Source organism: Salmo trutta, chromosome 13 (assembly GCF_901001165.1).
Source record: "Salmo trutta chromosome 13, fSalTru1.1, whole genome shotgun sequence".
In the NCBI taxonomy this organism is placed as follows: domain Eukaryota; kingdom Metazoa; phylum Chordata; class Actinopteri; order Salmoniformes; family Salmonidae; genus Salmo; species Salmo trutta.
The window spans coordinates 74,069,931-74,087,918 of record NC_042969.1 but is presented as its reverse complement, the minus strand read 5'-3'; the positions used below and the strand labels follow the sequence as shown (position 1 = coordinate 74,087,918).

The 17,988-nt window shown below is 51.1% G+C and overlaps 1 protein-coding gene across 1 annotated transcript in view; it reads right to left on the bottom strand.

Moving 5' to 3' along the window:
• Positions 1-14,511, bottom strand: part of LOC115206513 (chloride channel protein 2) — a 144,820-nt gene extending 130,309 nt beyond the window's left edge. Inside the window, exon 1 of the mRNA XM_029773584.1 lies at positions 14,338-14,511. Coding sequence (XP_029629444.1) covers positions 14,338-14,491 — 154 coding nt within the window. The 5' untranslated portion in view covers positions 14,492-14,511. The remainder of the gene's footprint in view (positions 1-14,337) is intronic.
• Positions 14,512-17,988: the final 3,477 nt, after the last annotated feature.

The following is a 17,988-nucleotide window of genomic DNA, read 5'->3' as shown; positions in this document are numbered from 1 at the left end:
AGGCAGGTAGTTGGAAATTGCGTAATGGCTGACTTGGCGGAGTAGAGCTACACTCTATAAGCTATTCACAATGAGAGTGCCCCATTAAAACACAGCAAAGCACAACCTCAAACACGCTCAGGGTTGGATGCTACTAGTGAGGACAGAAACACATGCTAGCACACACACCTTCACACAGGATGAGTCATACAGAGGTGTGTAGGCGAGGGCTGGAGAGGGATAGAAACATGTTGTACATTCTTTTTACGTTTAAAAAAAAGGTAGGCCAGTTGAGAACAAGTTCTCATTTACAACTGTGACCTGGCCAAGATAAAGCAAAGCAGTGCGACACAAACAACATAGTTACACATGGGATAAACAAATGTACAGTCAATAACACAACAGAAATATCTATATACAGTGTGTGCAAATGTAGTAAGATTAGGGAGGTAAAGCAATAAACAAGCCATAGTAGCAAAATAATTGCAATTTAGAAATTAAACACTGGAGTGATAGATGTGCAAGTAGAGATACTGGGGTGCAAAGGACCAAAAAATAAATAACAATATGGGGATGAGGTAGTTGGGTGGGCTATTTACAGATGGGCTGTGTACAGGTGCAATTTTTTACAGTTTTTACATTTTAGTCATTTAGCAGACGCTCTTATCCAGAGAGACTTACAGTAGTGAATGCATACATTTTAATTTAATTTCATACATTTTTTTCTGTGCAATGATCAGTAAGCTGCTCTGACAGCTGATGCTTAAAATAAGAGGGAGATATAAGGCTTCAGCGATATTTGCAATTCGTTCCAGTCATTGGCAGCAAAGAACTGGAAGGAAAGGCGGCCAAAGGAGGAATTGGCTTTGGGGGTGACCAGTGAAATATACCTGCTGGAGCGCGTGCTACGGGTGGGTGCTGCTATGATGACCTGTGAGCTGAGATAAGGCGGGGCTTTACCTAGCAAAGACTTATAGATGACCTGGAGACAGTGGGTTTGGCGATGAATATGAATCAAGGGCCAGCCAACGAGAGCGTACAGGTCGCAGCGGTGGGTAGTATATGGGGCTTTGGTGACAAAACGGATGGCACTGTGATTACTCAGCAAATTGGTTGCAGTCTGAGTGTTGGAGGCTATTTTGTCTTGACATCGCCGAAGTCAAGGATCGGTAGGATGGTCAGTTTTACGAGGGTGTGTTTGGCATTATGAGTGAAGGATGCTTTGCTGCGAAATAGGAAGCTGATTCTAGATTTAATTTTGGATTGGAGATGCTTAATGTGAGTCTGGAAGGAGAGTTTACAGTCTAACCAGACATCAAGGTATTTGTAGTTGTCCACATATTTTAAGTCAGAACCGTCCAGAGTAGAGATGCTAGACGGGCGGGTGGGTGTATGCAGCGATCGGTTGAAGAGCATGCATTTAGTTTTACTTGCATTTAACAGCAGTTGGAGGCCACGGAAGGAGAGTTGTATGGCATTGAAGCTTGTCTGGAGGTTAGTTAAGAGTGGTCAAAGAAGGGCCAGAAGTATACAGAATGGTGTCGTCTGCATAGAGGTGGATCAGAGAATCACCAGCAGCAAGAGCGACATCATTGATGTATACAGAGAAAAGAGTCGGCCCGAGAATTGAACCCTGTGGTACCCCCATAGAGACTGCCAGAGGTCCGGACAACAGGCCCTCCGATTTGACACACTGAACTCTGAGAAGTAGTAGTCATTTGAGAAACCAAGGCTATTGAGTCTGCCGATAAGAATGCGGTGATTGACAGAGTCGAAAGCCTTGGCCAGGTCGATGAAGACGGCTGCACAGTATTGTCTTGTGATATTGTTTAGGACCTTTTAGCATCGCTGAGGTGCACCCGTAACCCGCTCGGAAACCAGATTGCATAGCGGAGAAGGTACGTGGTATTTGAAATGGTTGGTGATCTGTTTGTTAACTTCTTTGGGATAGGGGGCGGTATTTTGACATCCGGATGAAAAGCGTGCCCAAAGTAAACGGCCTGCTACTCAGGCCCAGAAGCTAGGATATGCATACAATTGGTAGATTTGGATAGAAACCACTCTACAGTTTCTATAACCGTTAAAATAATGTCTGAGTATAACAAAACTGAATTATTTTTTTTCAATAAAAAAAAGAAAAAAGAATCGGCCAAATCTGTGTCCAATCAACCGATTGTTATGAAAACTTGAAATCAGCACTAATTAATTGGCCATTCCGATTAATCGGTCGACCTCTAGTCCAGATTGTCTATCCCACCTGATTTGTAGGGGTCCAGAATTTGCAGCTCTTTCAAAACATCAGCCATCTGGATTTGGGTGAAGGGGGAAGCTTGGGCAAGTTGCTGTGGGGGGTGCAGAGCTGTTGACCGGGGTAGGGGTAGCCAGGTGAAAAGCATGGCCAGCCGTACAAAAATGCTCAATGAAATTCTCGATTATCGTAGATTTATCGGTGGTGACAGTGTTTCCTAGCCTCAGTGCAGTGGGCAGCTGGGAGGAGGTGTTCTTATTCTCCATGGACTTTACAGTGTCCCAGAACTTTTTGGAGTTTGTGCTACAGGATGCACATTTCTGTTTGAAAAAGCTAGCCTTTGCTTTCCTAACTGCCTGTGTATATTGGTTCCTAACCTCTCTGAAAAGTTGCATATTGCGGGGGCTATTCGATGCTAATGCAGTACGTCACCGGGTGTCTTTGTGCTGGTCAACGGCAGTCAAGTCGGGAGTGAACCAAGGGCTATCTGTTCTTAATTTTTTGAATAGGGCATGCTTATTTAAGATGGTGAGAAAGGCACTTTTAAAGAATAACCAGGCATCCTCTACTGACGGAATGAGGTCAATTTCCTTCCAGGATACCCGGGCCAGGTCGATTAGAAAGGCCTGCTCTGAAGTGTTTTAGGGAGCGTTTGACAGTGATGAGGGGTGGTCGATGGACCGCGGACCCATAACGAACGCAGGCAATGAGGCAGTGATCGCTGAGATCCTGGTTGAAGACAGAAGAGGTGTATTTAGATGGCAGGTTGGCCAGGATGATATCTATGCGGGTGCACGTTTTTACGGATTTAGGGTTGTACCTGGTAAGTTCCTAGATAGCAGTGAATAAAAAACTTAGGGAGGAGGCTTCTGATGTTAACATGCATGAAACCAAGGCTTTTATGGTTACAAAAGTCAAGTTCCAGTTATAAGGAATAAAAATAGCAGATCCGTACCACATTGGGTGAGGCGGGTTGCAGGAAAGTATATTTAGTTCGTAGATAGAAAGTGAGACTAAGATATATACGAGAAAGACCCGGCTATTTTATTTTTACCTTTTATTTAACTAGGCAGTTGAGAACAAATTCTTATTTTCATTGACGGCCTAGGAACAGTGCCTTGTTCAGGGGCAGAACGACTGAGTTTTACCTTGTCAGCTCAGGGAATCGATCAAGCAACCTTTCGGTTACTGGCCCAATACTCTAACCACTAGTCTAATCCCGGGGCGGCAGCCACGGGATGAAACAAATAGATCACTAATATTGACTAATTAATCAAACAAAAACACTTCAATCATCTAAACATGGTACATTATAACGCACGCACGCACGCATAGGTTTTTTCCTTTATCACAGGACTCAGTGTCCACCTGTCCTGTATATTGGGTGCACATACAAACACCTCATTACACAATGCTAGCTCAAACAGTAAATCTACTATATAATATTAGTGTACTGGCAATGTCAAAACTTAAACTTTATAATAGAAAGGAAAGGACAGGCAGAGAGTTGGAGTGGGAACAATCTTTACAGTGGAAACTAAAGCAGAAAGTTAGAGACGAGGAGAAAATACAGAGTGGGTGTGTGTGGATTGGCCTGTCAGTGTGTAAAGCACTCAGCTCACTGGTGATTAGAGTGTAATAACTCAGGAACAGTGGCTCAGAGTGAAGGATGGGGAGAGAGGGAGAGAGAGGAGGAACAAACAGAATAACGCATCAATAACCCTCCCGTCAGCAAACATGTTGTTCTCCTCCACTCCCTCACTCCTCTTCTGCACAAAGAAATAAACAGATTATATTCAGCAGATAAGGAGAGAGGTAGGGGAGAGTGAGGGAAGGAGCAGTGATGTATCACAGACAGGAAGGTATGCGGAGAACAGCGGATTGAAGACAGGAGAGTTGGAGTAAGGGTATGAGAATAAACACACTAGTAGAATCAAATATTGATTGCCTTATTCACAGGCCCTAATCTCCTTGGTTACCTGTGTGTGTGTGTGTGTGTGTGTGTGTGTGTGTGTGTGTTCCTTCCTGACTTAGCCAACAGGTGAATGATGTACACACCCCCACAGTGCATCAGCATGGCGTCCGACAGATTGACAGTACACACTCATGTGTTTCACATGAATATTCAAAAAGCGCGTGTGTACAGTATAATTTTTTTTAAATGGGACAAAACAGCATGGTGTCTTAAGAGCATGACTAACTAAGCATTGGCATCAACTCAAAGTTAAGAGACAACTTTTAAGAGAAGAAAACAAACATGCTGACCTAAGAAATACTAAAAAAAGTGTGAAGGCAGTTTCATTTTTCAACAGTGCTGAGAAATAGCAGGTTGTGTACAGTACAGCATGTGTTTATATGTAGCTATGTTGTTGCTGTTAAAAGTCTGAGTTTGTTCAATATGTCCGTGTTACACAAGGCCAGGGTGAATCTTTTTCCCGGGAAGTAACTGTCCACACACACACTAGGGTTGGGCGATATTATGTTAGTATTGTCTATCGACAATGATTTACAGCCATCGTCGATGGTGAGGACATTGTGATGTGACAGACGATTATTTAGCAGAGCCGAGAATTCTATCAAAGCAGCGCAAAGTATTGTCCCCCTCTCACCACGCACACAGGCAGGTCCAAAATGACTGGCCACGTTGATAAAGATGAGCAAAAACGACTGTATCAAATAAATACAAATACTGAGGCCTAATATATTATATTAATACAACTGCTCAGAGAAAGAGATTGTTTAACAGGTACTAAACAAATCCACCACTAGTGTGCACAGCCGAAGAGCTCTACGCTCATGTCATCTGACCATAGCACCGGTTTCAATCCAAAATACAGAGTGTGTGTGTTTCGGCCATGCACACCGGTGTTGGCTGAAACCATGAGGCTGAAACTTGTCTACAATTACAACAAGCACACATCAAAATCCACAAAGAAATGGTTCAGAAAAAACAGAAAACATTTCCATTTCAATCTCTGGACTTGAAAACATGTGGTTTGACTTGAAGAGGGGAGTCCATACATGCAGACGAAGAGTATCAAGGATCAGGAAGGATTCTGTATGGAGGACTAGTCAAAGATCCCTTCCAATGTGTTCTCCAATCTCAAAACCTTTTAGAAAAAGGCTGAGTGCTGTTATCCTCACAAGGTGGGGTATTGAAAAGGTATTGAAAACAGGGGTGCCAATCATTCATCAATCATTTTGACCCATATCTTTCTTAGATTTAATTGTACTACTTGTTAAAACAAAATACATCTCAATTGTATTAGTATACAATAATATACATTTCCCTTTTTTCTCATACAACATAGCTCAGTATTTGTATTATTTATCATCTTTTTTGCTAATATTTATCCAGGGAGTATAAAATGTTGGACCTGGCTGACACACACACACTTCATCTTCTGCCTCTGAATTTCTATATCACAGAGCGGAGAAGAGACTCATGTGGTCCGAGTGGAAAACAGGAGACGGTAGAGAGTGAGAGAAAGAGTGGAATAAATGCAGGGAAAAGGCAGGTTGTGTTCTGGCTGATGAGAGGGGAAAGGAAACAGCCGTAGTCCATCTGGGGTTGGCATGGCAATGCAATGTGATGCAGGCGGTGCCACAAGTGACAGCAGCCCAGCCATGTCATCCATTTGTTCCCATGACAACCCATTTGTCCATCTCCTGCCTGGCCCCATCAGCCTCTTCACTAGCCTGTCTATCCCAGAATGCCTGTCACCACACCACCCAGAGGAGAGGGACCAGAGAAGGAGAAAAAAGAGGACAGGAAAAGAGAGACGATGCAACAAAGGATGGGAAGAAGAGGGGGACTGAAGGAGGGGAGGGGTGGATGGATGATGACAGAGATGGAGAGAAGGAGGGCTGAGCAGCATGGTCGCCTGGTGCCAGCTATTATCCATGGTGACGTGTGGCGCCTTGCTGCGCTCCTACTGACATCACACCTGTTGCAGGGAAAAATATGTGCGCGCGCATCTTCTTGGAACCAATTAAATAACATACTGAACCCCCTGAGCACTGAGAGTGGAGCAGGTGGACAGCTGGGATCTATGAATATACCCAACACAGAGCCAAGAGCTGAGAGGAGGGCGAGAGAGAGAGAGAAGAGTGGGGGCAGAGAGAGAAAGGGAGAGCGAGAGGAGGGCAGAGAGAGCGCGTGGGGGGATGGAGCGAGCGAATGGGAGAGCGAGCGAAGGGGGGAGCGAAGGGGGGGGGAGAGCGAGAGGGAAACAAGAGCGAGGGGGGAGAGAGAGCGCGAGAGCGGGGAGGGAGAGAGCGGGGAAAGAGAGAGCGAGCGAGAGCGGGGAGTGAGAGAGCGCGGAGAGCGGGGAGTGAGAGCGCGGAGAGCGGGTAGGGGGAGAGCGAGCGAGAGCGGGGAGGGAGAGAGCGAGCGAGAGCGGGGAGGGAGAGAGCGAGCGAGAGCGGGGAGGGAGAGAGCGAGCGATTGCGGGGAGGGAGAGAGCGAGCGATTGCAGGGAGGGAGAGAGCGAGCGATTGCGGGGAGGGAGAGAGCGAGCGATAGCGGGGAGGGAGAGAGCGAGCGATAGCGGGGAGGGAGAGAGCGCGGAGAGCGGGGAGGGAGAGAGCGCGGAGAGCGGGGAGGGAGAGAGCGAGGAGAGCGGGGAGGGAGAGAGCGAGCGAGAGCGGGGAGGGAGAGAGCGAGCGAGAGCGGGGAGGGAGAGAGCGAGGTAAGCGGGGAGGGAGAGAGCGAGCGATAGCGGGGAGGGAGAGAGCGAGCGATAGCGGGGAGGGAGAGAGCGAGCGATAGCGGGGAGGGAGAGAGCGAGCGAGAGAGCGAGCGATAGCGGGGAGGGAGAGAGCGAGCGATAGCGGGGAGGGAGAGAGCGAGGAGAGCGGGGAGGGAGAGAGCGCGGAGAGCGGCGAGGGAGAGAGCGAGCGAGCGAGCGATAGCGGGGAGGGAGAGAGCGAGCGAGAGCGGGGAGGGAGAGAGCGAGCGAGAGCGGGGAGGGAGAGAGCGAGCGAGAGAGCAAGCAAGAGCGGGGAGGGAGAGAGCGAGTGAGAGCGGGGAGGGAGAGAGCGCGGAGAGCGGGGAGTGAGAGAGAGCGCGGAGAGCGGGGAGGGAGAGAGCGAGCGAGAGAGCAAGCGAGAGCGGGGAGGGAGAGAGAGCGGAGAGCGGGGAGGGAGAGAGAGCGGAGAGCGGGGAGGGAGAGAGCGCGGAGAGCGGGGAGGGAGAGAGCGAGCGAGAGCGGGGAGGGAGAGAGCGCGGAGGGAGAGAGCGCGGAGAGCGGGGAGGGAGAAAGCGCGGAGAGCGGGGAGGGAGAAAGCGCGGAGAGCGGGGAGTGAGAGAGAGCGGGGAGGGAGAGAGAGCGGAGAGCGGGGAGGGAGAGAGCGCGGAGAGCGGGGAGTGAGAGCGCGGAGAGCGGGTAGGGGGAGAGCGAGCGAGAGCGGGGAGGGAGAGAGCGAGCGAGAGCGGGGAGGGAGAGAGCGAGCGAGAGCGGGGAGGGAGAGAGCGAGCGATTGCGGGGAGGGAGAGAGCGAGCGATTGCGGGGAGGGAGAGAGCGAGCGATAGCGGGGAGGGAGAGAGCGAGCGATAGCGGGGAGGGAGAGAGCGCGGAGAGCGGGGAGGGAGAGAGCGCGGAGAGCGGGGAGGGAGAGAGCGAGGAGAGCGGGGAGGGAGAGAGCGAGCGAGAGCGGGGAGGGAGAGAGCGAGCGAGAGCGGGGAGGGAGAGAGCGAGGTAAGCGGGGAGGGAGAGAGCGAGCGATAGCGGGGAGGGAGAGAGCGAGCGATAGCGGGGAGGGAGAGAGCGAGCGATAGTGGGGAGGGAGAGAGCGAGCGATAGCGGGGAGGGAGAGAGCGAGCGAGAGAGCGAGCGATAGCGGGGAGGGAGAGAGCGAGCGATAGCGGGGAGGGAGAGAGCGAGGAGAGCGGGGAGGGAGAGAGCGCGGAGAGCGGCGAGGGAGAGAGCGAGCGAGCGAGCGATAGCGGGGAGGGAGAGAGCGAGCGAGAGCGGGGAGGGAGAGAGCGAGCGAGAGCGGGGAGGGAGAGAGCGAGCGAGAGAGCAAGCAAGAGCGGGGAGGGAGAGAGCGAGTGAGAGCGGGGAGGGAGAGAGCGCGGAGAGCGGGGAGTGAGAGAGAGCGCGGAGAGCGGGGAGGGAGAGAGCGAGCGAGAGAGCAAGCGAGAGCGGGGAGGGAGAGAGAGCGGAGAGCGGGGAGGGAGAGAGAGCGGAGAGCGGGGAGGGAGAGAGCGCGGAGAGCGGGGAGGGAGAGAGCGAGCGAGAGCGGGGAGGGAGAGAGCGCGGAGGGAGAGAGCGCGGAGAGCGGGGAGGGAGAAAGCGCGGAGAGCGGGGAGGGAGAAAGCGCGGAGAGCGGGGAGTGAGAGAGAGCGGGGAGGGAGAGAGAGCGGAGAGCGGGGAGGGAGAGAGCGCGGAGAGCGGGGAGGGAGAAAGCGCGGAGAGCGGGGAGTGAGAGAGAGCGGGGAGGGAGAGAGAGCGGAGAGCGGGGAGGGAGAGAGCGCGGAGGGAGAGAGCGCGGAGAGCGGGGAGGGAGAGAGCGCGGAGAGCGGGGAGGGAGAGAGCGAGCGAGAGCGGGGAGGGAGAGAGCGAGCGAGAGCGGGGAGGGAGAGAGCGAGCGAGAGCGGGGAGGGAGAGAGCGAGCGAGAGCGGGAAGGGAGAGAGAGCGGGGAGGGAGAGAGAGCGGAGAGCGGGGAGGGAGAGAGCGCGGAGAGCGGGGAGGGAGAGAGCGCGGAGGGAGAGAGCGCGGAGAGCGGGGAGTGAGAGAGAGCGGGGAGGGAGAGAGAGCGGAGAGCGGGGAGGGAGAGAGCGCGGAGAGCGGGGAGGGAGAAAGCGCGGAGAGCGGGGAGTGAGAGAGAGCGGGGAGGGAGAGAGAGCGGAGAGCGGGGAGGGAGAGAGAGCGGAGAGCGGGGAGGGAGAGAGCGCGGAGGGAGAGAGCGCGGAGAGCGGGGAGGGAGAGAGCGCGGAGAGCGGGGAGGGAGAGAGCGAGCGAGAGCGGGGAGGGAGAGAGCGAGCGAGAGCGGGGAGGGAGAGAGCGAGCGAGAGCGGGAAGGGAGAGAGCGAGCGAGAGCGGGGAGGGAGAGAGCTAGCGAGAGCGGGGAGGGAGAGAGCGAGCGAGCGAGAGCGGGGAGGGAGAGAGCGAGCGAGAGCGGGGAGGGAGAGAGCGAGCGAGAGAGCAAGCGAGAGCGGAGAGGGAGAGAGCGAGCGATAGCGGGGAGGGACAGAGCGAGGAGAGCGGGGAGGGAGAGAGCGAGCGAGAGCGGGGAGGGAGAGAGAGCGGAGAGCGGGGAGGGAGAGAGCGCGGAGAGCGGGGAGGGAGAGAGAGCGGAGAGCGGGGAGGGAGAGAGCGCGGAGAGCGGGGAGGGAGAGAGAGCGGAGAGCGAGGAGGGAGAGAGCGAGGTAAGCGGGGAGGGAGAGAGCGCGGAGGGAGAGAGCGCGGAGAGCGGGGAGGGAGAGAGCGCGGAGAGCGGAGAGGGAGAGACCGAGAGCGAGCGAGAGCGGGGAGGGAGAGAGCGAGCGAGAGCGGGGAGGGAGAGCGAGCGCGAGAGCGGCGAGGGAGAGCGAGCGCGAGAGCGGGGAGAGAGAGCGAGCGCGAGAGCGGGGAGAGAGAGCGAGCGCGAGAGCAGGGAGGGAGAGCGAGCGCGAGAGCGGGGAGGGAAAGCGAGCGCAGAGAGAGCAAGAGCGAGCGGGGAGAGAGAGAGCGAGAGCGAGCGACCGAGAGCGAGCGAGGAAAGAGCGAGCGGGGAGAGAGCGAGCGGGGAGAGAGCGAGCGGGGAGAGAGCGAGGAGAAAGAGCGAGGAGAGAGAGCGAGGAGAGCGAGCGAGGAGAGAGAGCGAGGAGAGAGCGAGGAGAGAGAGAGCGGGGGGAGAGAGAGTGGAGGGAGAGAGCGAGCGAGCGGGGAGAGAGCGAGAAGCGAGGCGGGGCAGACAAAGAGCGAGAAGCGAGGCGGGGCAGACAGAGAGCGAGAAGCGAGGCGGGGCAGACAGAGAGCGAGAAGCGAGGCGGGGCAGACAGAGAGCGAGCAGCGAGGCGGGGCAGACAGAGAGCGAGCAGCGAGGCGGGGCAGACAGAGAGCGAGCAGCGAGGCGGGGCAGACAGAGAGCGAGCAGCGAGGCGGGGCAGACAGAGAGCGAGCAGCGAGGCGGGGCAGACAGAGCGAGCAGCGAGGCGGGGCAGACAGAGCGAGCAGCGAGGCGGGGCAGACAGAGCGAGCAGCGAGGCGGGGCAGAGACAGCGAGCGAGCGAAGGGGGGGCAGAGAGCGAGTGCGAGCGAGCGAAGGGGGGGGGGGTCGGAGAGTGCGAGCGAGCGAAGGGGGGGGTCGGACAGTGCGAGCGAGCGAAGGGGGGGGTCGGAGAGTGCGAGCGAGCGAAGGGGGGGGGGTCGGAGAGTGCGAGCGAACGAAGGGGGGGGGGTCGGAGAGTGCGAGCGAGCGAAGGGGGGGGGGGGGTCGGAGAGTGCGAGCGAGCGAAGGGGGGCCGGTGAGTGCATGCGAGCGAAGGGGGGCCAGAGAGTGCGAGCGAGCGAAGGGGGGCCAGAGAGTGCGAGCGAGCGAAGGGGGGCCAGTGAGTGCATGCGAGCGAAGGTGGGCCAGAGAGTGCGAGCGAAGGGGGGCCAGAGAGTGCGAGCGAAGGGGGGCCAGTGAGTGCGAGCGAAGGGGGGCCAGAGAGTGCGAGCGAAGGGGGGGCCAGAGAGTGCGAGCGAAGGGGGGGCCAGAGAGTGCGAGCGAAGGGGGGGCCAGAGAGTGCGAGCGAAGGGGGGGCCAGAGAGTGCGAGCGAAGGGGGGCCAGAGAGTGCGAGCGAAGGGGGGCCAGAGAGTGCGAGCGAAGGGGGGGCCAGAGAGTGCGAGCGAAGGGGGGGCCAGAGAGTGCGAGCGAAGGGGGGGCCAGAGAGTGCGAGCGAAGGGGGGGCCAGAGAGTGCGAGCGAAGGGGGGGCCAGAGAGTGCGAGCGAAGGGGGGGCCGAGAGAGTGAGCGAGAGGGGGCAGAGAGAGAGAGTAAGAGAGCGAGTGAGAGAGAGGGGGAAGGAGATGTGTGGAGAAAGACAGAACGGAGGAAAAGAGACTGTCAGTGTAATTTCTCTGAAAAAACAGCTGCAGATCGGCTGTGTGTGTCCTAGGACGATGTACCTTCTAGGGGACTCGACATCAATAGGATTGAGTGACAGCAGGAATGAGTGACAGCACCCTGAGGCCTGTCATTCCCCCAGCTGGGCTACAGATAGACAGCCCTGGGGTCCCTGTGACCCCCCCACCCCCAAATCCCCACAGCATGAGACCCAACTGTTCCACCTGGAAAATCTGTGTGTGTGTGCGTGTGAGAAAGAGAGAGTGAAAGTTTCTGACTCTGTGTGTGTTGTGAAGGCTACTCCAGTGGACTCGTCACTGAATATTTCATGCCTGTTCTTATGGCTGAGCTCTTAACAGAATTCATTACACAACAATCCACTGTTTCACACACACACCAAACATACACTTCATGACCAAAAGTAAATTTGACATACTGACTTGTTGGATAATGGTGCCACGATGAAAGCCACTGAGCTCTTCAGTAAGGCAATTCTACTACTAAATGTTTGTCTGTGGAGATTGCATGGCTGTGAGCTCGATTTTCTACACCTGTCAGCAACGGGTGTGGCTGAAATAGCCAAATCCCCTCAATTGAAAGGGTGTCTACATACTTTGTATATATAGTGTAGTTGTGTAACCACTACATCACAACCTCAGTCTGGAGTGGATGGATGGTCTCCAATCAGTTTTTTTTTTTATTATACCTCAAATATCAGAAAATGATTTACGTAATAAATCGTTTGCAAACTTTTGATTAGCAAAACAAGACAGAATCAAACAGAGAGAGAAACCCAGAGAATTGTGTGCACTCGCGCTCCTGTGCTCCCATCCTGACTGTCCCCAGCCTTGCTGACTGTAGCTGATCCTAGCTAGCGTAACCAAACCTCTGTGGTTGAGATTTCACCCTGTCTCCCTGGTAACGCAACACCACGGTAACATAGAACCAGCCTGTGTAATTCAGCCTCACTCTCCCTCTCTCCTGTACTCTCTCCATTTCTCTTTTTCAATCAAGGGTTCCTCTCGCCATCCTCCTGCTCTGTATTTCAGCCCCATCTTCTATCGTTCTATAGCTCAACTATTCCCCCTGCTGGGTTATCCATGCAAAAGCACCCATTCCACTTTGGTTATCATTTTCTATAGCGAGACTCACTTTTTGTGAAATGAGCCATATAGAAGTATCATTGTATTGATAGGTGTTCAGTGTGATCTGAAGAGATGATCCATACTGCGTTGTTCTGCTAATGGCATTACCAAACGTTCTCCTCTAGATAGCATGTGTGTAATTGCCTATCTGCATAGAGCTGTTGCATAGACAGAGGCCCATCACGGCCGCTCATATTGAACACACACACCTCCCAAGAGTGCTAGGCTGGAAGTGAGGGGATAGAGACACTGCTACAATATTCAGCTTAATTTACCAGGAGGAAATCAATGAGCAACATATACAGGTGTAGTGGGAAGTTTACATACACCTTGGCCAAATACACTCCAACTCAGTTTCACAATTCCTGACATTTAATCCTAGTAAAAATGTCCTGTCTTAGGTCAGTTAGGATCACCACTTTATTTTAAGAATGTGAAATGTCAGAATAATAGTACAGAGAATGATTTATTTCAGCTTTTATTTCTTTTATCACATTCCCAGTGGGCCAGACGTTTACATACAATCAATTAGTATTTGGTAGCATTGCCTTTAAAATGTTTAGCTTGGGTCAAACGTTTCGGGTAGCCTTCCACAAGCTTCCCACAATAAGTTGGGTGAATTTTGGCCCATTCCTCCTGACAGAGCTGGTGTAACTGAGTCAGGTTTGTAGGCCTCCTTGCTCGCACACGCTTTTTCAGTTCTGCCAACATCTCTTCTATAGGACTGAGGTCAGGGCTTTGTGATGGCCACTCCAATACCTTGACTTTGTTGTCCTTAAGCCATTTTGCCACAACTTTGGAAGTATGCTTGGGGTCATTGTCAATTTGGAAGACCCATTTGCGACCAAGCTTTAACTTCCTGACTGATATCTTGAGATGTTGCTTCAATATATCCTTGTGATGTCATCTATTTTGTGAAGTGCACCAGTCCCTCCTGCAGCAAAGCACCCCCACAACATTATGCTGCCATGCCCCCGTGCTTCATGGTTGGGATGGTGTTCTTCAGCTTGCAAGCCTCCCCCTTTTTCCTCCAAACATAACGATGGTCATTATGGCCAAACACTTCTATTTTTGTTTCATCAGACCAGAGGACATTTCTCCAAAAAGTACGATCTTTGTCCCCATGTGCAGTTGCAAACCATAGTCTGGCTTTTTTACAGCGGTTTTGGAGAGGTGGCTTCTCCCTTGCTGAGCAGCCTTTCAGGTTATGTCAATATTGGACTCATTTTACTGTGGATATATACTTTTGTACCGGTTTCCTCCAGCATCTTCACATGGTCCTTGTTCTGGGATTGATTTGCACTTCTCGCACAAAGGTATGTTAACTTCTTCGGGCTACGGGGCAGTATTCGGAAGTTTGGATGAGTGAGGTGCCCAAAGTAAACTGCCTGTTACTCAGAAGCTAGGATATGCATATAATTGGTAGTATTGGATAGAAAACACTAAAGTTTCCAAAACTGTTAAAATAATTTCTGAGTATAACAGAACTGATATGGCAGGCAAAAACCAGTGCACAATCAATAAAAATAAACATTTCAGCTCACCATTGATTACAATGGCTGTCAATGGGAATACAAAAGGAAGACCTCCCAGATTGCAGTTCCTAGGGCTTCCACTAGATGTCAACAGTCTTCATAAAGAGTTTCAGGCTTGTTTTTTGAAAAATGAGCTAGAATTTATAGTTTTAGTACGGATCATTGGGACGCTTGCGTCTCACCTCGACAACATCCGGTGAAATTGCAAAGCGCGAAATTCCAAATACAATAATCGTAATATTAAACATTCATGAAAATACAAAAGTGTCCGACATAATTTAAAAGCCTAACTTCTTGTTAATCCAGCCGCAAGACAAAGAGAGACCTGGTCAGAGAATATGGTCTGGTTATAGTATGTCCAGCTTAAGTGGTCAGTATTGGTCAGTACTCACTGCGACACTTGGCACAGCGGCCCTTGTCGTACTCCAGAAGTTCCAGGGAGCGTGAGCGTTCTTTGACCGAGCGCCTCCAACCCCCCTCCTCCTTCAGGCGAGCTGCCTCTTCTTTAGCATACACCCCCAACTCCTGTGTGTAGCGACCATACATCTGGAAAAACACACAGAAAGGGTTAAGGGAGAGCAGTAGGTAACACACACACACACATAAACATATACAAAACATGCCATGTACTTACAGCAAGGACTGGGTATCACACTAGACAACCCTACTTACTACAACACTAGTTTACTTACACATACTGTAGAGGACATTTCTAGACATCTTGTTGAATGAATGGTTCCCACCGGCAAATTGCAATGACAGTCTACCGCCTTGATCAAAGCCACAATGTTTTGCATCAATGCTGTGTAATAAATTCTGCTATCAAACTGGTTTCATTATGTAATCCAGCATTTTTACAGGATATGTGAGCAACAAAAGTTCAACATTCACCTTTTGCAAGTAGTTCTGTCGTCTACGCATACAATTTGTTGCATATGTTAGTGAAATACAACGTACGCGCCACACAGAAAGCACTGCAACTGCCTCTGCAACGCAATGCTGCAAGGCAAGCGCAGCGTTCCACTGAAAATGTATGTACTTCTGGTGTACCAAAATGCAATGACGCTGTCAGTCTGATCAAGGCTTAAGGATAGTCTATGCCTGGTCTGAAATGGATGTTCTATTTGGGTCAGTAAAAACTCCAGGCTCTATTTACAGTGCAAAGGACTGTATCAGCCAGAACAACTGGCCGAAGGACAGTATATACGGAAGTGGGAGGGAGAGAAAGAAACAGGGTTGGGGATTTTCACTCAGACAGAGAGAGTGTGCCAGCCAAGCTAGTTGTTCTGACTCTTGGTGTTATTACCAGACTGACAGAACCTCCTCCTAGGTTATGGGTTAGAGGTCAGGGGTCATCGGAGTCTGCCGCCAGGCTTCTGAAGCCCCCGCCCTCACTCCTCACCTTTACACACTCACTTATCCACATCACAAATACAGGTCACCACATCAGTCACTTCACACACACAGACATGATCACAGACATGATCACAGACATGATCACAGACATGATCAAAGACATGATCACAGACACTGTCATAGATGCACACACAGGTTCCTGTAACAAGAGGACCTTCACTTTAATCTCGTCTCCCATAAAAACATCCCTTATGCCACCCACACACACACACACACACACACACACTCATTACACAAAGCAAGGGTAGAAAAAAATGAATCATAGATTTTTTCCCATTGTCTTGTGGTATACTTGGACCCCACTTCTTGGCAGTAGGCTGGACGACCATTGATTTCTATTGGCTTGACCCTCCAGACTGAAAAACAGACAGCGGTGGAAAAGTACTAAATTGTCATACTTGAGTAAAAGACACATTAATAGAAAATGACTCAAATAAAATTTACCCAGTGAAATACTACTTGAGTAGAAGTCTAAAAGTATCTGGCTTTAAATGTATTTAAGTAAAGTGGTGGAAAAAGTACTCAGTTGTCATACTTGAGTAAAAGTAAATGCAATACATCAAATTCCTTATATTAAGCAAACCAGACGGCACAATTTTCGTATTATTTCTAATTACGGACAGACGGGGGCACATCAACACTGGTTAAAGCCGGTGTCTGATGATTTTAAATTAATCTTACCCAGTTGATTAACTCACCCACCCGCCCAAATCTCAAATCTCCAGAGAAATCTACCCTGATTGATCAAATCAAAATCAAATGTATTTGTCACATACACATGGTTAGCAGATGTTAATGCGAGTGTAGCGAAATGCATGTGCTTCTAGTTCCGACCATGCAGTAATATCTAACAAGTAATCTAACCTAACAATTTCACAACAACTACCTTATACACACACAAGTGTAAAGGAATTAATAAGAATATGTACATACAAATGTATGAATGAGCGATGGCCGAACGGCATAGGCAAGATGCAGTAGATGGTATAGAGTACAGTATATACATATGAGATGAGTAATGTAGTGTATGTAAACATTATATAAAATGGCTAGTGATACATTTATTACATCAATTTTTCATTATTAAAGTGTCTAGAGATGAGCCAGTATGTTGGCAGCAGCCACTCAATGTTAGTAATGGCTGTTTAACAGTCTGATGGCCTTGAGATAGAAGCTGTTTTTCAGTCTCTCGGTCCCAGCTTTGATGCACCTGTACTGACCTCGCCTTCTGGATGATAGCGGGGTGAACAGGCAGTGGCTCGGGTGGTTGTTGTCCTTGATGATCTTTTTGGCCTTCCTGTGACATCGGGTGGTGTAGGTGTCCTGGAGGGCAGATAGTTTGCCCCTGGTGATGCGTTGTGCAGACCTCACTACCCTCTGGAGAGCCTTACGGTTGTGGGCGGAGCAGTTGCCGTACCAGGCGATGATACAGCCCGATAGGATGCTCTCGATTGTGCATCTGTAAAAGTTTGTGAGTGTTTTTGGTGACAAGCCGAATTTCTTCAGCCTCCTGGCCTCCACCCACACGCTGTCTGTGTGGGTGGACTATTTCAGTTTGTCCGTGATGTGTACGCCAAGGAACTGTAAAAAAAAATTCCACCTTCACCACTACTGTCCCGTCAATGTGGATAGGGGGCTGCTCCCTCTGCTGTTTCCTGAAGTCCACGATCATCTCCTTTGTTTTGTTGACATTGAGTGTGAGGTTATTTTCCTGACACCACACTCCGAGGGCCCTCACCTCCTCCCTGTAGGCCGTCTCGTCGTTGTTGGATATCAAGCCTACCACTGTAGTGTCGTCTGCAAACTTGATGATTGAGTTGGAGGCGTGCATGGCCACGCAGTCATGGGTGAACAGGGAGTACAGGAGAGGGCTGAGAACGCACCCTTGTGGGGCCCCAGTGTTGAGGATCAGCGGGGTGGAGATGTTGCAACCTACCCTCACCACAAAGTCCAGGACCCAGTTGCACATGGCAGGGTCGAGACCCAGGGTCTCGAGCTTAATGACGAGTTTGGAGGGTACTATGGTGTTAAATGCTGAGCTGTAGTCGATGAACAGCATTCTTACAAAGGTATTCCTCTTGTCCAGATGGGTTAGGGCAGTGTCATTGCGATTGCGTCGTCTGTGGACCTATTGGGGCGGTAAGCAAATTGGAGTGGGTCTAGGGTATCAGGTAGGGTGGAGGTGATATGGTCCTTGACTAGTCTCTCAAAGCACTTCATGATGACGGAAGTGAGTGCTACGTGGCAATAGTTATTGAAGTCACTGAAACCTTTAACAAGGAATTGCAGTCAATTTTGGAGTGGGTGGCCAGTAACAAACTGGTCCTGAACATCTCTAAAACTAAGAGCATTGTATTTGGAACAAATCATTCCCTAAGTTCTACACCTCAGCGGAATCTGGTAATGAAGGATGTGGCTGTTGAACACGTTGAGGAGACTAAATAACTTGGCGTTACCTTAGATTGTAAACTGTCATGGTCAAAACATATAGATTCAATGGTTGTAAAGATGGGGAGAAGTCTGTCCGTAATAGATGCTCTGCTTTTTTGACACCACACTCCACAAAGCAAGTCCTGCAGAATAGAGTTTGGTCTTATCTTGATTATTGTCCAGTCATATGGTCGAGT